The sequence below is a fragment of the Fusarium subglutinans genome (assembly GCF_013396075.1).
Source record: "Fusarium subglutinans strain NRRL 66333 chromosome Unknown NRRL66333_c0000086, whole genome shotgun sequence".
Lineage (NCBI taxonomy): Eukaryota > Fungi > Ascomycota > Sordariomycetes > Hypocreales > Nectriaceae > Fusarium > Fusarium subglutinans.
In genome coordinates, this window is record NW_023502149.1 from 24,286 (window position 1) to 50,503 (window position 26,218).

Sequence of the window (26,218 nt, forward strand, 5' to 3'; positions counted from 1 at the left end):
CTAATTATTATACATTAGCTAGCAACCTTCAATCCCTAACATTTATGGTCCACAATCTGTTTGCTTTTATAGAGAGTGAATAATGGGCTGTGCCTATGTAGACCGCTGTAGTTATCCCCAAATTACGTTACGTAAACCTTGGAAGCTCTTAACTCCGTCACGAGATAAGAGCCAAGCAAGGCGGGGTAGCAAGACACGAGACATATAGGATGATCTGACTGGTGTTACGGGCAAAAAGAGGGGTTGTAGCGGAAAAGTCGAGATAAGCAAGAGCCAATGCTGTAGCTACACGAACCCGTCATTTCTCTCAGTGCGGGGTTTATCTCCCACGCATAGACAAATATCAGGATTTACTCATCCCCTAACTTGCAATCGGTGTGATACCAACAGCCAGCATCTATGTGAACACCCCTATTTGTGAACATGTCTGATTCTCTCCAACTAACTAACTTTGATATCTGTAACATATGCTTATCAAAGGTATTCTGAGTTATAAAGCTAACGATCGGCAGCCCATGGCTACTAGCGGCCCCGTAAGCTTCCTCTATCTCTCTGGCGAACTTCGTAACGCTATATACGAAATCATATTAGTGCAATCCAAGCCTATCGATCCTTGGCTTAGACGTGGCTTACAGGTCCTAACAAGACTTTTTTACGTTAGCAAGACAGTCCACCGTAAAGCCAGCCTACTATTCTATAGCCAGAATTGCTTCAATTTTGCTAAGCGCGATCCTAAGAAAATAACTTCCTTCCTCGAGCAAATCGATGCGCGTAACGCAAGCTCTATTCAACATATCATCATCGACTTCCCAGAATCCCTCCATGACCCTAGCGATGTCCTGACTGATGAGGACACTGCTAGTATACTCGGAGATATTAAGAGCAGGTACACTACCTTGAGTACGATTACGCCGTCCTTACATAGCATAAGGAATATAGATGGAGCTTAGGCTCGACAATCTAGACTACTACAGCATTGCTACTAAGATGCTGCATCTTGTTAATACTCACTTTAAAGCTATTCCTTCTTTGCCAGAAATCATTCTTGAGGTATATGAGGACGGGCCGAGTGATAGTCTTAGAAGGAAGATGAAGAGTTATGGATGGGTACTAAGCGAAAATGCCTTTGAGGAAGAGAAGTACTGGGACGGAAGGCTCAGTCATATTGACTCCGACGACTATGGCTATGACGACGACAACAACAGCTATGATGGCGACGATTACGATACTGATAACGATAGGGACTTTTGGAGAAGAGTGGCAGACTAAATTGTGTATGTTTCTCTAATGTGTTATTTGCAGTTGGGACTTGTGGCTGCGAGCTTAAATCAGCAGACAAAACTTAGTATATGTTTCTCGAATTGATCCTAATAACCCTACTAGTCAATTATAAAATCAATTGATCAATTGTAGGCCGGACTGGGTGGTTATTCACGAACACCATTTGTCATTCACGGCGACCAAACCCTCCTGTAAAGCCCTGTGGACTTTCTAGTCCGAGGGGTTCGCAGCAATGACGGCATTGTGTACCAGTGTAACATATTCTTAGGATAAGAATGAAAAGTCATGATAGGTGTTTTTCTTGACAACAGATAGATAGATACATTACTCTGTCGTAGAATGTGTTCGCTGCTATGACAGCGGATGATCTAAACCTTCAAGACAAACTTCTCACCACTTGCGCCCGCTCGAAGAAGATTCAGCACCTCCTGTGTCGCTTCTAATCCACCATCAATAATACGAGCCCTCGGTGCAGGCTTAATTCTCCCACCGTCGAGAGCCTTGGACAACCAGCCGCCGAAAACCCAGCTTGCGATATCTGGAAAATTGACAGTGAACCCCATGCAGTTGGTGTGATGTCCTTCAATCCCAGCTGGCAGCGACGTTTCTTCCGGCCACGGAGCCAGCGCAGTAGCCTTGCATCCTGATGTTAGATCGGCGGCAATCAATATCTCCACGACCGAATCAAAGGAGCTGCCTTCAGCTCTAGCATCGGTAACGCCGCGGACCTTTGTCCCGGAAGCTTTCAAGGCTGCGGCTATCTTCTGCGCGACTTGAGGGTCACGATAGTCCCATGCATCTGTCGCGCCCAAGGTCTTGAGCCACTCGTGATGCTTTGGACTTGCAGTCGCGTAGACAGTCCATCCTAGAGCATGTGCTATCTGCACTGCTGAGACACCAACAGCCGAAGCACCACTCCATACTAGTATAGCTCCATCCTCCTCAGCGTTGCTGTCATGCATCGGCAGCCCGAGACCGTCGAACAACGCGATAGCCGCAGTGAGCACACCAACAGGAAGTACAGAGCCCTCCTCAAAGCTGATGCTCTCGGGTAAGTGAGTCGTCGCCACTTCGTCGAGCAGGGTATAAGTCTGAAACGCTGCCTTGTCGATGTTTTGGCTAATGACACCTAGGGCCAAGGCAATCACCCGGTCGCCGGGCTTGAAGCGTGTTACACCTGGTCCCACGGATACAACGACACCGCTGAGATCACTGCCAAGCACAGCGGGAAAGTTGTTGGAGAGACCTAGGGCTTGTATTTTCCAGTCTGAGGGGTTCGCAGCAACAGCGGCATTGTGTACCAGTAGTTCACCTTCCTTTGGGGTTGGGACAGGACGCTGTTGGATGGTCAATTGACCTTGTTTAACGGGGAGGATAGCGGCGACGTTAGGTTCCAAGTTATGAGACATCCTGCAGGGATTGCACTGGTATCCATATACTAGGTACAAGATTGACGAAGCTAAAAGAGTAAGAATAGAGCAGGTGACCCTCGTAAAGCAACTACTTAGATATCTCTACTATTCTACGGACGGCTTTGTGTAGTAATATACGTCGAAGAATGTACGAATACGACAAGGTCGGTCGGAACAATTTGTCATTTTGTTAATTAATCTTCTATCATACGACATCAACTCATTGTTCTCATCGATGTTCGTCTGATACTCGTCCGAATGACAAATCAGAATCGAGGGGATCAAGAGTCAAGATGACTGGCTGGTGAAGTCGAGTAAGCAAGTATTTGCGAGAGTGGGCCGAGCACAAAGCATCAGATTGGCTCATCATAATAAAGGAACTATTTCCTCCTCCATTTAGAGTCAAGTCCACGAGTATACCCGTCACTAAGATAAGATACAGCTTCGTATCACCGCCCAGTCACATACACAGCTCCCTGTCTAAGGATTAACAGCAAGCTTATCAAAGTGCAGTCCTCCACCAGACGAACAAACATTGCTCTGCTGCACAATCCTCGCAACATTCTCACCACAAGAAAACCCCTGCTGACAAGCATAAAAGTCCTGCGCATTACTCCCTCCCGTCCATCTCATGCTCTGGAAGATAACACCATTCGCCAGCGCGTTCGTCCACTGGTAGCTCTTGCACGGGTCCCAGGTAAGCATGAAGGGGTCGTAGATGACATTCTGGCAGCCCGTGTCGGAGTAGAGGGCGAAGTTGGTGAAGCGGAGGGGAAGTTGGCATGCAGCTCTTTGGGCGACGTCAGAGGCGGGTGAGGCGTCAGCTGAAGATGAGGGGGCTTTGGAGGTGGAGGCGGGTTGGGAGAAGGGGAGGGTCTTGACGGTTACTTCGGCTGGGGCTTTTGGCGCTGCGATGGCGATTGGGGCTGCAAGGAGCAGAAGACCGATGTCGCGGAAAGAAACCATTGTGTGACGTTTAGATGTTACACTAGGAATGGGTGTCTGGTGTAGAATAGTTGGTGAAATAAACTCTGATGTTTGGTGTCAAGCTGGAAGATGCGAGGAAGCCTTTACGATTATATAGCCAAGTTTGTATAAGCTACCGCATAGCTGAGTGGAAGCGATAGACAGACACTACGGAGAAATTACTCTACGTTACCCGGTACGGCCCGCTCGAATTGCGGGATCACCGTAAGCGATGCAACACAAAGGTGCCCTAAAAGGTTCTTTGATAAATGAAAATTTGCCGAATCGGGGGGTAAGATGGCCAATGCAACAGCCGCTTACTGTCGCCGCTTATGACTGAGACCTGGTGATGGCCACGACCGGCATGGCCGCTTACTGTGTCACCATCAGCTGTAGCACAAAGATCAGATCATCCTTAGTTCCTCTCCTGTCGAGTAGTCTAGTCTCTGCGATCGAAGATCTTTCCTGGGTTCATCAACCACAGCGGATCCAGACTTGTCTTGATAGCTCTCATGACTTGAATCGGTACCTCCCCAAGCTCCTCGCGGAGAAACTCTTTCTTTCCAAGCCCGACACCATGCTCACCCTGGGCATCATTGTTAGATATGTCATTTTCCAGTTAGGTTACATAGCTTACCGTGCATGTTCCCTCCATCTCAATTGCTCGTGAGACCATTTTGTGGACACAGTCCTCAACCGCTTTGCGCTGCTTTTCCTCGAATAGAATTGTCTCGTGGAAATTCCCATCGCCGATGTGTCCAAGAATACTACCGAATAGTCCTAGCTCGACCAGCTCTTTCTTGGATATATCTATTGAAAGTTAGTGCTTACCGTAAAGGGAGAAATAGGGAAGGCAAACTGACCTATAAGCTCAGATACTCGGGATAGAGGGACAGCGACATCCGTCGACCAAACATGTCCGTCTGTTTCGCGAAGTGCCATCATGCTCCAAAGTGCCTCTTTCCGCGCAGACCACAGAGCCTTCTGCTTATGCGGATCACTCTCATACTGGAAACCATTTGCCTGATGTTTCTTGGAAATACTCTGGACCTGTGCGATACTATCCTTGACTACAGCATCACTACCACTAAACTTGAAGAACAGCGTCGGGACTTCGTTCCACTTCCGAGATGTCGCACCCATTTTGTTGATGACGCTCATAAGCACCTCGTCAAGGATCTCGACAGCGCTGATCGGTACGCCTCGACGGATGACTTCGATGGCCATGGTCGCTGCGGCTTTGACTGATGGAAATGTGACTACAGCGATGCCAGTATGTTCAGGGATGGGAGCCAGCTTCAGCGTGGCTTCGGTGATGAAACCCAGTGTGCCTTCTGATCCTACCAAGAGTGAGTTAAGGTTGTAGCCCGCCGATGACTTTCTCGGCCGTCTTCGGGTCTTAAGGATGGTGCCATCGCTCATGACCACAGTGAGGTTCACCACCCAGTCTCTCATGGTACCGTACTTGACGGCATTCGTTCCACTAACGCACTGTTAGACCTGGTTGCTTTCTCTCAATTAGGCGTACTGACCTACAGTTTGTCCCAACCATACCACCAATTTGGGCCTGTGATATATGTAAGAATAAATACCTTCTTGTCGAATGGGGAGACTTACAGAAGGGCCAGGATCGATCGGGAAGAATAGACCGGTGTCTTTGATCTTCTCATTCAGGTCCATCCATGGAACAGAAGGCTGAACAACGACGTTCAGGCTGCACAATCAGCATCATCCTTAAAAAATCTCTTGATATTGCCACTCACTCGTCGCTATGGACTTCTAGAATCTGGTTCATGTTGACAAAGTCAACACTCACGCCGCCAAAAGGCGCGGAGAAATGGCCCTCAACACTTGAACCACCAGAATAAGGAACTTGGGCCATCAATTATGCTCGCTAGGTCAGTCACAGGGTATCACTTACTCATCGGTACGCGTCTCTTGTGACATATCTTTGCAATTGTAGAGACCTCTTCCGTCGTCTTGGGGAACGTGACAGCTACTGGGAGCCGGTCGATATTTATGGTCGACCAATCCGAGTAACCGTGAGAATGGAGAATCTCATCTTCTATACTGACTGCATCTTCGCCGAGTGCTTCCCGTATCTCTTCCACTGCCTGAATTTCTCAGTTGGATCTGTTTGGTCGATATCATCATTGCTTTTGACTTACCAACTCCATCTCTGCTCGACTTGCATAATGGGAATCATCATCTTTTTGCTCGCCATGGCTGACTAGAGTGTATAGCAATGTTCCTCCAATGGTTGTTGCTGTTGCAGATAATGCTGAGGCAAGAAACACTGGTCTCTTTCGCTGTTCTTGTGTCCAACTCTGACTACTTGACTCTGATTTGCCGTTACTGGTATGTCGGACAAATTGAAAAGCGGGCTTGGCTGTCAGACCCACTACACATTGTGACGAAGGTCTTCTCAAACACCCCAGCAGGGCACGATTCGGTGTCTTGAGCATGATGAAATTGGAATAGACGGATTGGCAAATATGAATCAGCACCTAATCACCCGGTGAGACTTTTCATGACATTTGGGGCCTTGAACATGAAAGAAGTTAAGAACCCATGAGCCGATTATAAGTCCCGGGTAGTCTCTCCCTTATCAACCCTCTAACCCAAACACGGATAGTCCTCAACGGATACTTCCCGTTCCCCATACCATTCAACCCGAGAAACACCGGGTACAGCCCGTAAAAAAGGCAGACCCTCCCCTCAATCTCGGCTTCATCAGTTCCCCCGCTCTTTTCTTCGCAATGGACATTCCGCAAGTACAGGAAGAAGAAATAGTAGCTCGTCCTGCCAAGCGAAAAAGAGTTGCATTGGCATGTGACACTTGTCGCGAACGGAAGATCAAATGCGATGGGTCGAAGCCAGTTTGTAATCCCTGCAGGAAGAGAGGGGAACCAGCTGCGCGATGTGCTTACACTGTCATTGCGGGCACGGCAAAACAGCTTAGTGAACAAGAGTAAGTCCTTCATCTAATTGGAATACTATTTTTCGGGTAATGGATGGTATAGGTACATTACATCACTGCAGAAACAAGTGCAGGACATGCAATTGGTGATAGACCAGCTCCGCCAAGATGCAGAACTCATCCCCAAAAGCCCCAGACCCGGTACAATCCACGCCACAACAAACGGCCCAAGCCCTGTGAGTACAATGGGCGCCACAACACTCACCCTGGACCGTCAAGAAGATGAGTTCTTTGGTCAATCATCGGTCCACTCCCTTCTCCGGGAGGTTCCTCACCCCGACCGCCGCAGCCGCCGCTCAACGGCCCCACCTCGGAATCGGGACAAGAGTTCCGCGACATCACTTCTAACAGCCGAATTTGCGTTGCCACCAAGACAAGTAGCTGATAAGTTTCTGGATCTGTACTTCGATAATGTTCATATCTTCTATCCTTGGACGCATTCTACTTGGTTCAAGAAACGGTACGAGTCCTTATGGACGTCAGGTGGATATCCGGGGGCGGAGACAGGCCGGACCGGCGATATTGGCCTGGGAGGAGACCAGTGCCCCGAAACCACCTTCTTTTGCGCTCTGAACGCCATGTTTGCCCTGGGATGCGAGCTTTCTGACCTACCGGAGAAGGAGTCTGCCTCGGCAATGTTCAGCTCAAGAATGAGAAGCTTGTTGCAGATGGATGTCCTTGATAAAGGCGACCTGTCACATGTGCAGGCGTTGCTCCTAGCAGGTGACTACGCGCACTCGAGTGAGCACCCCATAAGGTGTTACAACACCGTCGGCCTGGCGTGTCGCATCGCTGTGGGACTGGGTCTACACACAGACAAGCATGCTGATCAGAGATCTGCCATGGAGAATGAAGTGCGTCGGAGGGTTTGGTATGGATGCGTACACCTAGAAATGTTAGTCATGGTCGATAAGGACACGTACTGATTACTGGCTAACACTATCTCAGGGCAGTCTGCATGACCTTGGGGAGACCACCAGTTCTGCAAGTAACAGAGGGCGTCTGCGTTCCCGCTGCAGTTGACGATGAGTTCATTTGCCCTAATAACACCTCATGCCGCCAACCGGAAGAAATAGTATCACAAAACCTTTTCGTAGTCGAGAATATCCGACTAGCAAAGATTCTCGGCAAGATCCTGTCATCGATCTACTGGCCCAGTTCATCCTCCGACTTCAGCGCCCTTGTGCGTCTGGACGGTCTTCTTGGAGATTTTAAAAGTTCTCTGGTGAGTGATTTAAGATGGTGGGATGTCGACAAATCGAAGCATCAAGGAGCCAGAAGCCATATTCTGAGGCGTCAGACAAATGTGCTTCATGCAAGGTTCCTTCACCTGAGGGTTCTGTTGTACAGGCCTAGTTTCAGTTCATTCTGCGCTGCAGCAAGACGACCACGACAACGCCGGGGTGCGGGTTCCGGCATAGATGAGGCCGGCATCGATGCTAGCACTTTGCAGGATGTGTTTCAGGCTCAATGTGCCACTACGTGTGTCCAGGTTGCCTACGAGTTATCAGCATCCCTGCGAGCCGCGTGGGAAGTGGAGGCGACAGGAGCATGGTGGTTTAGATTCTTTTGTAAGGGAGTTTTCCGCCGCCGTTACGGCTGCACTGCTGACATGTTACACTCCTAGATCTCATGACCTGCGGCGGTATTATCATCCTCGCCGAGTGTGCTCAAGCTGGAGGAAGCACGCATTTCAACCAGCAACAGCTCGACGCCACTTGGGAGAACACCACGGTACTTCTTCGGGATATTGGCAGGGAAAATGCCCGAGCGAGGGGATACTTGGACCACCTGGTACTTTTGAAAGACCAAGCACGGTCTGCTCACTTCTGTACGTAATGCTGCATCTCAACTACCAGGACACTGTCGCTAACGCCTATGCAGCCATGCGCAACTCTGTAGTTCCGTCTCGGGCATCATCTCCCAGACCGCCTGCCAGCCCTGTAGGTGAGAACCGCGATGGACCTGTCGCTCAAGCGACAGAGGGGCAGCCAGAGCCCGTTGATTTCATGGCATCATGGTTTCACGATAATTGGGACTGGAGCCTTGACGGCGGTATGCCCACTTATGGTGGTCTTGGATTCGGAGACGAGTTCATCTTTCCTCTACCTGGTGGATTAGCTTGACTATTGTAACTATTGCCCGTATAATGTCGACTATGATATTCGCAGTCGATCCGCGGGGTTCACCTGTCCGAGCAGAACGCGGGCGCATGGCTGCACTCTTGATCTGCGAGCCAGGCTTGGAGAAAGCACGTGACCTAACCAATAAAGGGAGATACTGTAACAGGAGATCCTGAAAGATTGACGACGACGGTGCGTTGCGTTGGCAGGTGGTACTGATGACATATCAAATCCGGGTTAGGGAATGACAGTATCACTGGAACTGGTATAAAAAAGAAGGGAATATAAGTAGTGCATTTCGGGATTCGGTTTGGTATCGCAGGTCTTTTTAGACTGAGGGGAAATCTGGGCTCACGGGAAGCATTCGATCGTTGCTCGAGTCTTGTACCAACGGCACCCTCTGGAAACTCGCCACTCTCCAAGGCTTCGCTTCCCGGGCTGTGGAGCTGATGTGACATTGGATCCAGCCCCGTGGGTTCGTTGAGCCAAGCAGTCTTTCGCGGGAACCCCGCGATACAGCACAGTCAGTGCTACGTCCAGAAGGGTGCAGGCCCTCGATGGTGTGCGGAGTCACCAATGGTGGATGAGTAGGTAGGTAGATAAGTATATCAAAGGTCAAGGTCTTGCACATCATCCGCTTCGGGCGTTATCAGTTCCTCTATCATACACCACCCACACTCTATCCCATTGATTACATCGATTACAACAGCATGGGCAAGGATAGTCTTGAAGGCAAACCCCGCGTGGCCATGTCGTTGGCGATCAGGTCCTTACCCTAGACCAGATAATTCAAGAACTCGTTGCCGTCGCGCCTCCATTCCGCCAGAACAAGAATCTTCTCCAGTCTCTATCTCTTCACTATCCCGACCTGTGTTCTCCCTCTCGGATGCATTGTTATGACACCCTTTACCAGCATAGTAGGTGATCACTTGGAACGACAAATGGGTATCTCTGTTGTCGCCGTGTCCACTCCGAAGAGTGTACTTAGCTTGCCTTGATCTAGAGCATCCGCCCCCAATCTAACCAAAACCATTAATCTCGTCCCCCGTACACCCTTCAGTTATTTAACGTCTCAGGCAGGGAAAACGGGCTTTATTTAATCCGGATCAATCACAGCTCTCCTTCAACAGACCCCAGCGCGGCAACGCGCTGTAGTAGCTACGTGCTGTTGCTGCGATCATGATCATCGGCACAGTTCTCCAAGGTGCCTCTCTCACTGTAAGGAGCTTTCCTCAAATCGTTATCTGTTTCATCTCATTCCTGTTTAGTCGCCATGTTCCTCATCTCCCGCTCCGTAATCGGTTTCGACCTCGTCTTCGTAAACGCCTTCGCCCACATGCTCATCGGTGAACTCGCCCACCCGAAAGGATGACAAGTCATCACATCTGTATGTCAGACATCTTGGTATATCGGTGCTATCCTCGCTGCTTGCATGATCTTCGGAACCTTTGGCATTCCGTGGAGAATCCCGTATCTTCTACAGGCTACCCCATCTCTGCTTCCCATCACATGCGTCTTTGCCTTCCGGAGTCTCCTCGATGTCTCAGCGTAAATGGTTGCAGTAAAGAAGTAAAGGCTCTACTGGTCAAGTGGCATGCTAAAGGAATGCGGACGAAGAACTTGCCAAGCTTGAGTTCATCTAGATGCGGACATCGAAGCAGAGGTCAGTAACGACACAGGTTGGTAGGTCCTCCTGACGCCACCTGGGAATCAGAAGCAAGTATTTGCTCTGGCTTGTCTGGGCTGCTTCAGTCAGTGATCGAGCAGCGGTCTCGTTTCTTGATACCTTGTTCGTGTGCTCGAAACTGTTGATGTAAGCAACGCTTAAGAGCAACATTCTCAACGGCTGCCTCATGATCTTCAACGGGCTAACCTCCCTTTGCGCCAGTCTCTTGAACGAAGCTCAAAACACCGTCGCAGGAAAAGCTGTCATCGCTATGCTCTTCCTCTTCTACTTCTTCTACGACTTGGCCTTCAACCCACTCCTCTACTCGTATCCTCTCGAGATCCTTCCGTATCCCATTCGTGCCAAGGGTTTCTCGCTTCTCATTTTTTCGGAAAGGCGAGTTACTTTATCAACCCTATCAGTCTCTAGGCACTGGCGTCGAAGTTTTGGTTTATTTATATGACCGGGCTTACTATCGACCTTGCTATAGTTTGGAAGCTTTTGGTCGAGACAGAGCGGCCCAAGTCTCGAAGCTATCGCTGCTGTGTTCGACGGTCATACCACCGCGGTTGAGCATGAATCGCAACCCTTGAAGCAGAAGAAGTTGGAGGAAGATGAGTTAATGCTAAGTAACCGGATCTATAGTGTCTCAACCTATTATAGTCTGCCCTATTTCTAGGATGAATCTTAGAAGTCTCTGTACAGTTTGTGGTTTATCGGACGATCGCCAATGTACTAGCTGTAATTGCTACTGCTTACTACCGGAATAAATATTGGCAAACAGACTGCCACAAGAATCCCTCATGTGCTCGCTGTAGATTCTAGCCTACTACTCAAACAAATGTTGGCAAACAGACTGCCACACCAATCGCCTCTCAGTCCATACTCAAGATGACTTCGCCAATAGCGCCTCCTTGTCACCAGCCTGCCGTTTCTTTCCCTGTAGACAAGACCCACCAGCTCCTGATATTCCCAGATAAACGAAAAGGAGGTGGCGAGAGCAGGCCCAGCATCAGATGATGAGAATGTCGATTTGGAGGCGAGAGTTGTGGCATTGCTCGACATTATTACAGAAGTAGTATGACTTAAGTAGCTCGCAATAGCTCCTATGTCGTAGCTGAATAAAACTGCTTAAACAAACCTGCAACCGCTGTTCACGAGTAGACGCGTCTCCGGTGGGATGGATGTCTAAGAATAAAGTTCGCGGTGGGATGACATCTCGTGTCGGATTTCCGGTGGGATCCGCCATGAGGCTTCGCCTTTGAAAGACGTCCATTGGTTCTGCTATTGCTAGACCCGGTATCTTCAGCAGTTGTAGCGCCACATTCAGTCAAGTGAGGTCCAGGCTCATGGTTCTCCGCACTACGTACTTTGGGGTCAAAGCAGAGTTCAATTCCCCACGGGGTTGACACTGACAAGAACATGACTTAAAAGGGAGATGCCGACCCCTCATGATAAACACAAAGGATCAGCAGCAGCGATTCTAAACATTGATAGATCTCCAACCACGGTCTACAAGTTATCAACTGTCAACTTCACGTCGCAACCATGGGTGTAGACAACACCGTCGTGAACAAGCACACGCTCGAGGGTCTTGACCTCGCCGATCCTCGCACCATCGAGCTCATTCAGCGCGCTCAAGATGGACACGCCGCCGATAGAGATCTCACTATCCGCCAAGCCCTCAAGAAGTATAGAAAAGCTGTGCTTTGGTCTTTGGTCCTGTCAATCAGCTTGGTCATGGAGGGCTATGACCTCGTCATGGTACGCAACAGGCCTAGGCTCAACTCCTGCAAGTTTGCTAACTTCAATCGTGACAGCTCGGATCATACTATGGCCTAACCCAGTTCCAAGACCACTTCGGCGAGTACAGCGCCGCAGAGGGCAAGAAGGTCATCTCACCAGCCTGGCAATCTGGCCTTTCCAACTCGTCGCAAGTAGGACAATTGGCCGGTCTTCTGATCAACGCGTGGGCGCAAGATAAATTCGGTGCTCGCATGACAATGATGGTCTTCATGGCCTATCTTGTCGGCACCATCTTCATTCTTGCTTTTGCGCCGTCGCTGTCTGTCCTGGCTTTCGGCGAGGCGCTGTGCGGTGTTGCTTGGGGTGTTTTCCAGGTAAGTAAAGGCACTTTGACTGCATGAAGCTGTACTGATGGAATCCTGCCTTAGACTCTATCTACCACCTACGCTTGCGAAGTCGTCCCCACGATCCTCCGTCCATACGTCACCGCATGGGTCTGCATGTGCTGGGGTCTCGGTATCCTGATCTCATCCGGCGTCGTCCGCGCGTGTCTAAACATCGAGGGTAACTTGGCCTGGAAGCTTCCCTTCTACCTTCAGTGGGTTTGGCCGGTGCCGTTGTTCTTCGTGGCGTACTTTGCTCCCGAATCTCCATGGAATGCCGTCCGCCGTGGTAAGATCGAACTCGCTAAGACATCCCTGCGAAGACTTGCCTCGGACGATGGAGATAGAGAGGGAGAGATCGAAGCGAGCTTGGCGTATATTCAGCATACCACTGCTTTGGAAAAGGCCGAGACTGGAGGAGCTTCTATTCTTGAGTGCTTCAGAGGTACCAACTTGCGTCGAACCGAAATTGTGAGACGAGATCTCTTTTTGTCCCTTCCTTGTCACTTGACTCTAACCTCTGTACAGAACTGCGTGGTCTGGGCTGCCCAAATCCTCTGCGGAAACGCCATCCTCGGTTTCGTCGTCGTCTTCCTCCAAGCCGCAGGCTGGTCCCAAGTCCAGTCATTCAACCTCAACATCTCCCTCTCAGCATGCTACATCATCGGCGGCATGATCTGCTGGGTTCTCTTCCCTCGATTCGGACGAGCAACTATTTATATGAGTGGTTTGGTGTTCATGTTCTGCTGCCTTATTGCCATCGGGGCTCTCGGATGGTCCACCAGCAAAGACGCTTACCTTGCTATTGGTCTGCTCTTTGTGGTGTCAACCCTGTGCAACATGATTACTATTGGGCCGGTGTGCTATCCTATTGTGGCTGAGACTCCTTCGGGACGGCTTAGGTATAAGACTATTGTTATCGGGCGGTTTGTGTATAACCTTACTGCCATCTTCAACAACTCCGTTACACCAAGGATGATCTCGGCGTCTGGTAAGTCCATCTGCAAGCAGCGATGATAGTCATAGGAGGAATTCTAACAATAAGTCCAGGCTGGGGTTGGGGTGCCAAGACAGGTCTTTTCTATGCCGGAACAAATGCTCTTTGCCTCCTCTGGTGCTGGTTCCGTCTTCCTGAGACGAAGGATCGTACCTTTGGTGAGATCGACATTCTCTTTGAGAACGGCGTTCCTGCAAGAAAGTTCAAGCATACCAAGGCAGATCGTAAGTATTTCCATTGTTCACCTGCTTCCAGAACGTGCTGGCTAATGTTGCTGTTAGAATTCGCACTTGAAAGTGACTACGTATCGGAGAAGGTTGGACCAGCTGTTGATCACAAGGATTGAACGAGTCGTGGCATCATCTCCAGAGGATGCAATCAGACGATGTAATAATGTTAGTAGAAGGATGGGGATTGGCAGCAATGTATGTTTATTTATACGGATCTGTATTATAAGAGATTGCATGTAATTGAATATCCAGATTCAAACATCTCGTTCTCAACGTCCTCTTCTGATCGATGTCTGATGGCGAAAATATGGTACATGGTTATGGCTACATTAGTTTCACGACCTCACTCGTAATCCCCTTATAAAGGCCACCTATATCGTCCTTGAGAAGGCTTCCGATAGGTTGATCATAGAAAGCCGTACATTCTTCCAATTCTGCAAAATAAAATATCCATAGCCCTCTCAAGAGCTGCTCAGTATCTCCGTAGCCATTGCCTCACCAACAGCAACAGCACCCTCTATGAACCCCGCGCAATAGCTCGATGCCTCAGTCCTAGCGAAATAAGTCCCCCCAACCGAGTTCGTCAGCCCTAGTCCAAATTGAGTCCACACATTCGGCGGGCTTGTTCCTTTACTTAGCCTCGGTCCTTACATCGAGACCTGCAACTGATGAATCTTGATATAATTCCATCCTGGCCAAGGAAATTTGAATCCGGAACGCGACCGCTGCCTGTATTTTAAATCTAGTTCCAAAATAAAACATACTGAGCACTGTTAATTTTATTTACTTTCTTTCAATTTACAAGGCGATTTTATGCAAGAACAGTTTTCATGGTTTAACATGTAATAACAAACAATTTTGCGATTGAGAATTATTGGGTGACTGTTTACCCGATAAATAAGCTATACAAGGAGTGAATGGTGTTGTTGTTAGCTGCCTGCAGTAATCGAGGGTACACAGCCCAAGGAGTGTGACGTTTCGGTAGATATTCAAGGAAATTGACAAAGAGAACAAGAAGAAAAAGAAAAAGTTAGGAGAAACATGAGGGGCTAAAAAGCTAACCCTAATGGCAGATGCAGCGGCGACGACTGAAAAGCGAGCGGCGTCCATGCCCATGCACAGAACAGTTGTCGTCAAAAGAGCTTGCAGGGGCTGAAGGCCGGGAGGCAATCTTGGTGTCGAGCTGCTCGATCTTGGCAGTCATAGCATTCATCTTCTCAATAAGCTCGCTGTCATTCTCCTCTCTCGCCTTCGCCTTTATGTTGTGTCCACTATAGGACGAACTAAGTACTGTTAGTTTCGTTGTCCGTTGTCTTTTAAGTTGGACGCAATACATACCCAGCGGTCGTGTAGGAAGCGGAACTGCCCTTCAAGCTCGAAGGGCTAGAATTGGGAGACTCATCAATCTCATCTTCGTCAATGTCCTGATTGAAAGAACATCGTCGAGAAGAGCAGTTATACCATGCACTTGGTACAGGTCCATTGCCCTCGTTTCGTCGGCTGTGATGACCGCATCGACACCGTGGGTTGGCAGAGGATATGCCCACCATGTCATCCCAAGTGATAAACCGACGTTTGTGGTCTGCCTGACAGTAGTAGTAAGGGCGACCAGCCGTGGTGCTGCGCTTTGCAGAATCAACTCTGCTGCGTTTAGGCGTGTTGGGGCACAGAGGGCAGTTTGGGGGCTGGATGAGAGGGAATTGGGGGGACGAGGTGTGCTGGGAGGGGTAGTAGGCTTCCATTGTATGAGAAATATTGTTCAAATAGTTGTATGATGGTAATCTGGAATCGAGAGTTGCTGGTGAATTGATTATCTAGAGACTAGAACGGTGTGATGGCACCTTTATATCCTTTTTGCGATTGCTTCTCGGCTGTAGTGCTGCGTGTATTGATACGTAGGCATCGACCGCAATTCCCACCTTGATCATTGAGCCCCATTCGCGGTCACCTTGGCAGGCCGCGAGGCTGATTTTAAGCATCATGTCATGAGGAAGCGCATGGGGCACACACGTTGCCATTGACAGTTGTGCGTGTTCAACTCCTTGCCACAATGCGCCATGGGATCTCAAGTTTTGAAAACATTTTCAAAACTCAAGTATCGTTGACTGATTTCCCGTGTACCAATCTATTATTTCCTTCTTCTAGCCTACTATAGCTTCAGCTTGTCAAACGTCAAGTCTACATTTCCGCTCTCGTCTTCAACTCTCTACTCCTTTCTTCCCGTCCTCGCGCACCCCACGCCAAGCGTCTCAGGTCTACCGAAGACAGTCACTCCGCGTTGTCAATCTTCAAGCCTCGAAAGAAACACTCAATTCCGATTCGTAGATCATCGCCTCAACTGAAGGTGGGATCCAACTGCAGCAATCGGCACCTGCGTCATCCACTAAGAAGTTCGTCATAACCGCCAACCGAAACTCAACTGACATCTTTTCGTTTCCAATTACGAATCATGATTCTCAGCTTTAGGTGCGGCTGAATATTCTCTTGCCTCTGTGTTACTTTTTTGGGTTGGGCGGCAATTGGTTGGCTCTGAGCTGCTGGTCAAAGTTCAGCTGATGAAGTTAACCAATTGACAGCATTTTCATGATTCTGTTGGCCGCGACCGTTGAATCAGGCGTTTAGAATCAGTAATAAGCTTAAAATCAACGACAGATGGCACTTTATTGATCAAAGTTGATGCTTCTCATTAGGCGCCAAGTATGTGGCTTCAACCTGCATATGCGACCCCAAATTGGATATGGCATCCACGGCTCTTTTAACTTGGATGCCAGAACGGGTATTTCAACTGTGCCACGTATGGTTACTTGCTCTTCCGATATTCAACCTTTGTATCATTCATCTCCTCCTTTCACCTCGCTGATGTCTTCATACTACGTCCTTTATGAAGAGCCCCGGCCAACAGAATACATACAGCTACTACGTCATTCCACATTAATATAATCATTCTTTCTATTAACTATTACACAACCTTAGAGACTATCATAGATAACAGCGTTACCCTGTCCCTCCGCCATTTCCGGAGAAGTATAACCCGCAGTTTCCAACGGCCGCCGAGCCCCATCCTTTATTCCGATCTCCAAAAAATGATCTGACCTGCGGCGTCCGCGGCCCGCACCACGACGTAAACCGCGACGCAACATTGGCCGCAGGCATCAAAGTCTCAACATTATATGCGGCCACTGAGGCTTCACCTCAACATTAAGTAGGCACTCGCGGCGTGGGATACGAGACTAGTTGACTTGGAATGTTTCAATTGTAAGGGAAGTTTGCAGATAGATCCTGGGCTGACTGCCAGGATTAGCGCGTTAAGGCCGGGACTTGAATTATTGCCGGAGATTCTGTAATTAGCCCTGCTCAATTGATCGTGGGGCGGTGAAGGTCGGTCAGCCCAAAGGTGAAGACAACTCGTGCCATTACTTCCGCCCATTTCTTTTGGGTGAGAAGTGACCGGAGCCCGCCGGGACGGTACCCAAAGATTAGGTTCTAAATAGAGCAGTGGGGGCTCCTGCGGCTCTCCCACTCATTCCAGCGCATCGGTGGTCAATTTCGGTCCACTACAGGGGCCCAAAGTATTCTCCAAGTCAGGCCACTGAGCAGAACTAAGAAAGTGGATGAAGGCCAGTGTGATAGGACCGGATAGCCAATGCTATACCACTATAGTCTTAGCATCCACTACCGAGAAGTCATTAGCCCTGAAGCAGCAGGATATTCAATTCTCAATATGCTCCGATGGTGGAGAGACTGGCCGAGATCGCCGGGCCTAGCAGTGAGACTTTTTCCCTGCTAGGGCTGGGTTTGTAGACGGTATAAGTCCGATCCTCTATGATCTCATGCTGATACAGATCCATAACTCTCCTGACTTGGCAGGGTCTAGACGGACTTGAGTCTGCGATAAGCTTGCATCTTGTTTATCAACTCTGGATAAAAGGCTCGTGCTGCCTGATCTTGTATCAAATCCCCAAGACAAGTTCTTCAATTATATACTACAGCAACTTCACGTTACATCAATTCATCATGAGCAACCCTCTTGTGGTTAGCATCTCCAACCTGGCGGCCTACACGCCCCAAGAAACAATCGAGCTTGTTTCCCGCTCTGGCGTCAAAAGAGGCAACATGCGTCCCGACAAGGTCTTTCTCTCCGCCGTCTCCGCAGGATGTCTTCTTGGCTTTGGCTGTGGCGTCTCGTTGTGTGCAATGACAGCACCCTGGTACACTGAGAACGCGCCTGGTTTGGTAAAGCTCTTTGGCGCTGGTGTTTTCCCTCTGGGTCTAGTGCTCGTTGTCCTTACGGGCGCGGACTTGTTTACTGCAACTACCATGGTAAGCTAGCCTGATACTTTATCGTTGTATTGTGGCTGATGAGGTTTTAGTTCACTTTAACTGCGGTTTTGCAGGGTCGGCTTCCGATTCGGAAGATGCTACTGCATTGGGTCCTCTGCTTTTTCGGCAATCTTGCAGGATCGCTATTTGTCATGTCTATCATTATGGGATGTAAGTTGTCGAACCCACTAATTGCTAAGGTCACGATTAACATTCGTTTAGATGGCGGGGTCTTTGATGCATCACCCTACAGAGAAGTCGTCATGTCCTTCGCCAGCAAAAAGCAAATATCGCCGCAAGTTCATCAAATCTTCCTCAAAGCCATCGGATGCAACTGGCTCGTCTGCCTCGCTGTCTTCCTGGGCATCCAAGCCAAAGATCTCGCCTCCAAGGTCATCGGTATGTGGTGGCCCATCTTCGCCTTCGTCGTCCTCGGCCTCGAGCACGTTGTCGCCAACATGTTCTACATGTCTCTTGCCATCTGGCTCAAGACACCCGACCTCACTGTCGGGCTATATATTTGGAAAGGCATGATCCCAGCTACGATTGGCAACATTATTGGCGGTGGCATGTTTGTAGGCGTGTATTACTGGTACATGTACTTGTTTGACGAGGACCCTGTCAAGGTTGATGGTGTTGAGTACCAGGGTCCCCATGTGGATTCTCACCTGCACATGCACTTCCTTGCCAACAGAAATAAAGGTAATGTCACCGATGAGGAGAGTAGGATTGAGTCAGCACATGTCTCAATGCCGGCCAGTGTTCTCGCGAAATAGGGCATTTGAAGGTTGAATGTTAGATACGAAGACTGTTGTAATTCTTTAGACCTAGAGTACCGCTACTTAGCTAGACATTAACTTACACCGTTTAACACATGCCTTTGCTACAGGCCTCTCTGCAAGTGACTAAATTTGATGGAGATTCCTGGGTCTTGTCCTGCATGGGCCAGCAAGCTCTAGGCGCGGGAGTGGCGAGGTAACTAGCCCGGGTATCGCGACAGTTCATCTTGCATTATTCCCAGAACTCAGCGCCAGAGCCTTGTGGGCTTGTACCCTGCGGACATGCCCGGTGACCCTTCGTAATATTCCTTCGCCCGATAATGTGGCATGGAACTTGTCTCGGTGAGCGGTAAAGCCATGCTGGCGTACATTTCAGCCAACGCCTCAAGTTCCTCAACTCGATAACGGCCCGATGAGATCAGCAGCTCTTGGGGTCTTCTTCCAGATAGAATCGAATGGTTTTGCATCAGATCAGGACCAGCTGTCATGTCATGGCGTGGGTGACACTGTCAGGGACAGACTTTTGCATCTCCGCGGGGAGACCATATTTCTCCACACCAGTCGAGGTACCTCCACGGAGAGACCTCGCCAAGTCCTCCCCTGGCCGGTTTCAATACTCTGGAATAGTTCCCTCAGAATTCGGCAATGAGACGGCCGGCCAGTAGAGCTCAGCAACAAAATGTGGGTGCAGGTCATTCCCGCCCTCATGGTCCCTGGATTTTATATGTTTCGTTTTGTACTCCGGAGATATCATGAAGAGACAGAGACGTCATTTACATTCAGCAGTGGTGATCAATAGTCGATATGAGACTAGTCCTTCCACTGACCCTATGTGCTTACTTGTTTGCACCCAATTGTAGTGGTGAAAGATTATGGCTGTCAGGTTCACGCTACATGGACGTTCACTGACATTCGAATTTCGAAACATCTTAGAGATGATACGCTGGGACAATCCATGAATGTCAGGCTAGTCCCTCTATCTTTGTTGTATTCGCTACTTATTACTATGTGATTTGACAGCCGCCTATAAGGTTATGTTATTGTAAGCAGTAATGGCATATTCCTTGACCGAAGTGAACAATTGAAAGGCCCTCCCCGTTAAGCTTAGGGTAAGCTGATGGAGTCTTAGCCGCCCAGTCTAAGCCTAGCGGCTATGCTGTCATCACCCAATCAGACAAGTTGAAAATGAATGCTGTGCCACAAGAGGGGAGATTCTTGTCGATCGTAAGGCTGCACAACGGGCCAGTTATCGATTCAAGCCAAAACAATCAAACCTCTTCACTTCACATCATCTCTGTCTTAGAGGCAATATGCGACTTATCAATACCACGACTCTCGAGGTTGAGGAATTCTTTGATGTCTCCATCCCAGAGTATGCTATCTTATCGCATACCTGGGCCGACGGTGAAGTCTCGCTTCAAGATTGGGCCGATCGCAAAAACCGTCGCTTTAAGCCAGGCTTCCAGAAGATCATGTGGGCTTGCGCTCAAGCCGCTGAGGACAAGCTAGGTTATATCTGGGTAGACACCAACTGCATTGACAAGAGCAGCTCTGCAGAATTATCCGAAGCTATCAATTCCATGTTTAGATGGTACAGAAGATCTGCTGTCTGCTATGTATACTTGGTGGATGTCCCTGCCTTGACGCTGGACGAATGTACCGAGCCGGACAGTGCGTTTAGAAATGCAAGATGGTTCACAAGAGGTTGGACTCTTCAGGAGCTGATTGCACCGCCTAATTTGCGGTTCTTCTCTAGCAACTGGACCATGATAGCGACGAGCGCTGAACTGGCGCCATCTATCACCGAGATCACAGGGATCCCATGGTCACGTCTTCTCAAGGGCCGGCTATCCAAGTCACATCCACTTCGAAGATACAGTATCGCACAGAGGATGTCTTGGGCGTCAAGGCGCTCGACGACTCGTATAGAGGACCAAGCTTACTCTCTCCTCGGGCTTTTCGATATATCCATGCCCTTAGTATACGGAGAGGGCTATGGGGCATTTACCAGGCTCCTCGGAGAAATCATTCACAAGTATGCCGACCAGAGCTTCTTCGCTTCTCAACTACAATATGTCGATTTTCTCCCTCGCTCGCCTATGGAGTTTCGTGACTCCCAGTCAGTCGTGGTCAGCAGTTCGCCTCAGCTCCAGAGGCATTATAAACCAGCAGAACATTCGCACTCATTCCACCTGACCAACACTGGACTGCAGATCATTCTGCCTATTGTGCCCACTGTGGTTCCTCACTTTGTATTTGGCGTCCTCGATTGCTGGGATATCGAGACTGCTAGTACTACAACAACACGCAACGTATCACGAGTATGGATCCCGCTGCTTCGGAAGGGCAATGAAGAGGCGCAGAGATACTTGCGATTAATATGGCCTCAAACCTTCTTCTCTGTAAAGCTACCTCAGAAAGACAGTATCCTATCTCACGCTGAGAAAAGGCTTTTCTCTGAAGGGGAAGGAGATTCAGAATCTGACTCAGACAAACCGTCCGATCATGTGGAAACAGTATCAATGACCATGCAAACAAGCATTCTGGTAAAGAAGCCATATGCGAGCATTCTATCAATCCCTTTGTGGCACCCTCGCGAGGCAGGAAGTCCATTTCTACTCTGTTTCCCCCGAGGAACCTTAAATTATCGTCTATATGGCATTTTCCCGAGTCATCGTGAGTCGGACCTCGAATGGGCATCGGAGACGCCCCCTTTGCTACCACTCATAATGCCACGCCGGATGGATCAAAACAATCCCTATATGAACACTAGCGAGACGTCTGCACAAGGCCAACTAGAAGTCTACGCTGCAGTGATCGTGTTCAAGAAGAAAGGTTCAAAACCTGCGGAATATGTCGCTATTTGTTTGACAAATGTTAGACACATGGCTGATGGGAACGGAAGCAGGATGATATTCGAGCCAAGGTGTAAGATTATCCCAAACTGGTCACCGACAAATGACCAAGATGTGAAAGCTGTCGACTTTTGTGCCTTTCCTGACATCGACCATACTGGTGACACCTTAGTAGCGGTGCAGAAGATAGCGAGCAATCCCCGGATCACAGCGAAGGGCCGCGAGCATCGCTACGTTGGACTGACACAAGTTATATTCGACAGAAGGCAGATGGTAGAGGAATTGCGCTTAGTGTCAGGTAACGAAGAGAAAAGATCGAGGGGAATATTGGAACACTATGGGCAGGAATCTTCAGACGAGCACACCGTCTCGGGTAGAGGGCATGTATGAGACTCGAGTAAAACGAAAATTTGTATGCGTGTTGCATATGCAGCTTATAAAAGACTAGAATTCTGAATAGAAAGCTTGAGAAGTATTGAATATATACATTAAACTGTGCATTTAAAGCGTCACAGTTCCCCAATCATGGTCAAGAGCTTAGCAGATCTGCTGGTAGTCTCCAATCAATGGGCAGACCGTCACAGTCTTGCAGACTGGGTTGGGGTAGCCTGGGAAGTAACCGGGGCAGAACTCGGCAGTGAAGCGGGTGTCCATGTACTCCGACCAGGTGGCAGCAGGAAAGCACTACAAAGGATGTATTAGTATTTTTTTTTTATACGACAGTAGCATTTGAGATGAAGCCTCTCATGCGCGTAAGAATGAGGGAAGTCAAGTCAAACACGCCTGGTTCGCTCTGAACTTGTGTGAAGGTGACTTACATAATCCTGACCATCGACATTGACGTTGCTGCCGGCAATGTATGGGCAGTAGCCGCCGATTTGTGTCTCGCCAGCATCGTTGGCACAAGCGCAAGCCTTGACCTGTCTCCCGGCTTTGGCTGCTGGGGCGGCAAGGATAGCCGGAAGGGCGAGGAGGATGGTGAGGAAGGTCTTCATTTTGAGCGATGATGTTTCAGAACAGTCTTCTCTGTATGAATTGAGAGATAATAAATAGTAAAGAAGGGTTTCTACGACGAGGCAGATTCCTATTTTATACTGTTGTGAATGATGGCTTGGCATGTTTAGACGTTGCATTCTGAGACTGATTGTAAGCATTACAAACTCATGTCCATACGGATTTGGAGCTTGATCCGAAAATGCGTTGTAGCAGTAGGTTAGAGACTACATGATACCATGGCAAGTTCCTTGCATAAGAACTTCCCCAGGTTGCACTACATCTCATATCTAGTAAGAATAGGCCGCGATGTATAAAGTCCGGAAACGGAGTTTATAGGCATTCCCCGATAAGGACAACCAAGTAGGCAGGTCATTGCGATCGACCCGTCCTTGGAACTAACCGCGCCTATCATCACTGACGGAGCACTCCTTAAATGGGTGCCGGATATAGGAGGGCGCGGGGTTATGCATATTTATCCTGGGCGGCTTGGCTCTGATACTACGCTGGGGTCGTAGCACAAATTGGCTAAAAAGAGTAGGTAGGATTCACGGATGGCCTAAAATGGATTGTTTCTTCATGCGGGGACCATGAATGGCCGATTTGTTATATATGGTCTTATAGTCATCTGTCAAGGTTCATCATATGACCTGATTGTTAAAGTAGGGAAATTGGCATTGGTGGCCATTGTGCATGACTCAGTCAAATTGTATTTATAGCATGTTGCCATAGCTACTACGCCAACTCCTTCACCTCCGCCCTTGGTTATTGCTTCGCGTGACTTTCATAAGCCTTCTCTGCCGTCCTTGTCTTCAGGAATCCAAGTTTTCTCAACGATTCACCGCTTGTAAATAACTGATCGACTTCTTCCAAGCTTCGCCCCTTGAGCTCGGGAATAAAGAAGTATGCGAGCACGACCATAGCTACACAAAAGCTTCCATAGATAAAGCCGACCTTGGCGCCAAGTGCCGCATAAGGCTTGCTGAGTAGGTAGGGAAGTGTGAAGGATGTTGCAAAAGTGGTCAAGACAGAAATGACAGAGGCGACAAGATTTGTCTTCTCTTTGATATGGCTTGATGCGGCTTCTGAAAGCACGATGTACGATACTGGTGCCCATGATAGTGCGTAGGCGGAAGAAGCAACCTATGGAATATTAGTGAGATAGGTTGTTTAACAAAGTGAAGAACTTACAAGAGCATTCTGTTGTGTCTCCGTAGGGTTCTTGATAGTACCGACAGCGCCAACAATGAACAGAAACACAGCCATGCCGGTGCCGCCGACTAAAAGTAAGACCCTTCTACCAACCAGGTCGACAGTAGACCAAGTGATGAACAGACAGGCAAGACCTGCGACAGAGCTGAGGACAGAAAAGACAAAGCTTCGCGCACCAAACCCTTGGGAGAGGTAGAAGATGACGGAGTATTGCGAGGCAAAAGTCTGACCTGTGATTTGCTGTACAAATATGGCGAGTAAGGCTACCATAGTACGGCGTCTAATCTTAGCATCAATGAGCTCGGACCATTTACTCTTATGATCATTGGAATGGGCGTGCTTGAATTCCATGTCTTTTTCGGACTTGTCCTTTCGAATTCTACGAAGGGATTTGGTAGCTTCCTCCACACGATCTTTAGCCAGGAGACTAGTATCGTTAGAGTTGCACATGAACTTGAATTGGGGGTATATGTACCACCGAGGGCTTTCAAAGACCCAAAACCATAGAGCGAGCAAGAAAGTTGGGGCGAGGAATTGCAAGGCAGGGCGTCAATATCCACCGTTAATAACGAATAAATCAAGAAAGCAGACCCAACATAGTTAGCAGTGCTCTCGATATAGTCAAGCTGCTGCTTTACTTCTTATAGTAATTTGTTATCACGGGCAAAACATACTTTAAGTTCTACTTAAAATACGTTATCAAATATATAGTCAGATACTAAAAAAAAAGATTGTAATCCTCCAGTAATTGTGCAGACTCATAATAACCACCTAGTTCTCGAACGACCAGGTTGACGTCCCATCCCTTTCAATTGTCTCCAAGCAGCCAAAAATCGGCTGAAACATTCCAAGATATCCCTTGTTAGGATGGTCATAAGACCACCCGACAGCATAAAGCATGCATGTGGGCGGAGACTTCCCATCTTCACAAATATAAGTGAACTCCTTGTAATCGACTCCATACCTTGGCAGAAAAGTATTCCCAATTGTCGTCGAGTGTCCATACCTCAAATTTCCTTGGGCATCTATAGTTGCAGGAGCATAGGTGAATTCAATATACTCGATTCGATCTCTGTCTCGGTAGTCAGTTGAGACTTTTGTTTTCACTCCAATGACGACCTCCCTGCCGAGCTCAATGGCGCAAACATATCCGCCACGGCGTGATCCTAACATAATTTCCGTATTTTCGAAAACGAGCGAAAGTCCGACTACCTCGTTGGTATTATAGTAGTCTGGAGCAATAAACCATTCAATCTTACAAAGTCTCCCCAGGCCGCCGGGAACGGCTTGTGGGTTTGTAAACTTTGTCTCTGACGTAATGCCCTTCCATTCACCTCCAGGATATTCCAGATGGTGATAGGTTTGGATGTCCTGTTCATGTCCAGGGATGAATCGTCCCCAGAGATGTGTAGGTTCAAGAATCTTGTCGATTTCTGCGCTGTATTTGGACTCAACTTCGAAGTCGAGCTGCATGCGACCGTTCTTGAATATGTCTTCCAACGCTCCCGTAACGGTAATCTCTGTATGACTATGTGGGTCCTCCATCGTGATCTGGTCGTAAGCATTCAACTGCTCTAGCTTGATATCTTTTTTTCGCCTCTCAATGCAGTTCTTCTTTGCGTCTTGGACCAAAGCTTGAAGTCGATAAACCTCTTCCTCGAGTAACTTTTTGTACGCTGGCTTTGAATCCGAGGACTTATCGATTTTCTCGCAATGCTTCCACTGAGTATAGAGTGCAGATAGGTAGAGAGTGCCAAAGGGAGCAAGGTATGGAAGGTTATACCATGGCGATTCGTTCTCGAAGATTAATGGCTCGTTTTCCATCAGAATGTTGACTACTCCGTGAAAGTTGCGAGCCTGGATCTTTGGTGGCTCCTGTGCAAAGATTTGCAGAACCTTGCAGATGCCTTTGAGCCTCAATCGGTTGTCTTTGGCGGTCTGCTCACCGATCTTTTCATCAACAAGGCGCTCTACATTGTCTTTGGTGCCCTCCCATATACTGTCATCGCCACCAGGCCAAAACAAGCCTATCAACCCTGAGAGCATGCCACCGACCACAGGCACCTCGTTGAGACCTATAGAGACAACTACCTTCAGAACCTTCGTGACATTATCAACTTCGACGTCCTCGTTGGGCATGTACTTCTCAGGGTTGTTGATTGAAGCAGCCTTCAGAACGTCGTGGGTTGTTATCACCTTGACCTCTCTAGCGAGGTCATCAGAGATCATCTTGGACTGGATATTAGAGGGATTGATAAAAGGGAGATAAAGAAGA

At 48.6% G+C, this 26,218-nt stretch overlaps 11 protein-coding genes across 11 annotated transcripts; 5 read left to right on the plus strand and 6 right to left on the minus strand.

Moving 5' to 3' along the window:
* Positions 1-515: 515 nt before the first annotated feature.
* FSUBG_7063 (uncharacterized protein) lies at positions 516-1,269 on the plus strand (the record flags this gene model as incomplete). Its single annotated transcript, XM_036685328.1, has 2 exons — positions 516-886; positions 951-1,269. The coding sequence occupies 2 exons, from the start codon at positions 516-518 to the stop codon at positions 1,267-1,269; spliced, it is 690 nt and encodes a 229-aa protein (XP_036537415.1).
* A 380-nt stretch (positions 1,270-1,649) lies between these two features.
* FSUBG_7064 (oxidoreductase) lies at positions 1,650-2,690 on the minus strand (the record flags this gene model as incomplete). Its single annotated transcript, XM_036685329.1, has 1 exon — positions 1,650-2,690. One exon carries the CDS (start codon positions 2,688-2,690, stop codon positions 1,650-1,652), a length of 1,041 nt encoding a protein of 346 aa, XP_036537416.1.
* A 483-nt stretch (positions 2,691-3,173) lies between these two features.
* Positions 3,174-3,659, minus strand: FSUBG_7065 (uncharacterized protein; the record flags this gene model as incomplete). Its single annotated transcript, XM_036685330.1, has 1 exon — positions 3,174-3,659. The coding sequence occupies one exon, from the start codon at positions 3,657-3,659 to the stop codon at positions 3,174-3,176; it is 486 nt and encodes a 161-aa protein (XP_036537417.1).
* Positions 3,660-4,098: 439 nt separating this feature from the next.
* Positions 4,099-6,124, minus strand: FSUBG_7066 (d-lactate dehydrogenase (cytochrome); the record flags this gene model as incomplete). Its single annotated transcript, XM_036685331.1, has 8 exons — positions 4,099-4,245; positions 4,297-4,469; positions 4,523-5,142; positions 5,192-5,226; positions 5,277-5,373; positions 5,423-5,531; positions 5,581-5,773; positions 5,828-6,124. 8 exons carry the CDS (start codon positions 6,122-6,124, stop codon positions 4,099-4,101), a joined length of 1,671 nt encoding a protein of 556 aa, XP_036537418.1.
* Positions 6,125-6,418: 294 nt separating this feature from the next.
* On the plus strand, positions 6,419-8,765 carry FSUBG_7067 (transcription activator acu-15; the record flags this gene model as incomplete). The annotated part of the gene is made up of 6 exons (XM_036685332.1): positions 6,419-6,630; positions 6,683-7,534; positions 7,588-7,864; positions 8,132-8,210; positions 8,267-8,470; positions 8,524-8,765. 6 exons carry the CDS (start codon positions 6,419-6,421, stop codon positions 8,763-8,765), a joined length of 1,866 nt encoding a protein of 621 aa, XP_036537419.1.
* A 3,211-nt stretch (positions 8,766-11,976) lies between these two features.
* FSUBG_7068 (major facilitator superfamily transporter) lies at positions 11,977-13,900 on the plus strand (the record flags this gene model as incomplete). Its single annotated transcript, XM_036685333.1, has 6 exons — positions 11,977-12,192; positions 12,249-12,548; positions 12,603-13,028; positions 13,086-13,548; positions 13,608-13,778; positions 13,836-13,900. The coding sequence occupies 6 exons, from the start codon at positions 11,977-11,979 to the stop codon at positions 13,898-13,900; spliced, it is 1,641 nt and encodes a 546-aa protein (XP_036537420.1).
* A 947-nt stretch (positions 13,901-14,847) lies between these two features.
* FSUBG_7069 (uncharacterized protein) lies at positions 14,848-15,526 on the minus strand (the record flags this gene model as incomplete). Its single annotated transcript, XM_036685334.1, has 2 exons — positions 14,848-15,067; positions 15,123-15,526. 2 exons carry the CDS (start codon positions 15,524-15,526, stop codon positions 14,848-14,850), a joined length of 624 nt encoding a protein of 207 aa, XP_036537421.1.
* A 2,272-nt stretch (positions 15,527-17,798) lies between these two features.
* FSUBG_7070 (formate transport) lies at positions 17,799-18,880 on the plus strand (the record flags this gene model as incomplete). The annotated part of the gene is made up of 3 exons (XM_036685336.1): positions 17,799-18,104; positions 18,179-18,275; positions 18,327-18,880. 3 exons carry the CDS (start codon positions 17,799-17,801, stop codon positions 18,878-18,880), a joined length of 957 nt encoding a protein of 318 aa, XP_036537422.1.
* Positions 18,881-20,193: 1,313 nt separating this feature from the next.
* On the plus strand, positions 20,194-22,128 carry FSUBG_7071 (het domain protein; the record flags this gene model as incomplete). The annotated part of the gene is made up of 1 exon (XM_036685337.1): positions 20,194-22,128. The coding sequence occupies one exon, from the start codon at positions 20,194-20,196 to the stop codon at positions 22,126-22,128; it is 1,935 nt and encodes a 644-aa protein (XP_036537423.1).
* Positions 22,129-22,275: 147 nt separating this feature from the next.
* On the minus strand, positions 22,276-22,733 carry FSUBG_7072 (uncharacterized protein; the record flags this gene model as incomplete). Its single annotated transcript, XM_036685338.1, has 2 exons — positions 22,276-22,422; positions 22,557-22,733. 2 exons carry the CDS (start codon positions 22,731-22,733, stop codon positions 22,276-22,278), a joined length of 324 nt encoding a protein of 107 aa, XP_036537424.1.
* Positions 22,734-23,496: 763 nt separating this feature from the next.
* Positions 23,497-26,172, minus strand: FSUBG_7073 (hexose transporter 2; the record flags this gene model as incomplete). The annotated part of the gene is made up of 3 exons (XM_036685339.1): positions 23,497-23,874; positions 23,923-24,370; positions 24,950-26,172. 3 exons carry the CDS (start codon positions 26,170-26,172, stop codon positions 23,497-23,499), a joined length of 2,049 nt encoding a protein of 682 aa, XP_036537425.1.
* Between the last annotated feature and the right edge of the window lie 46 nt (positions 26,173-26,218).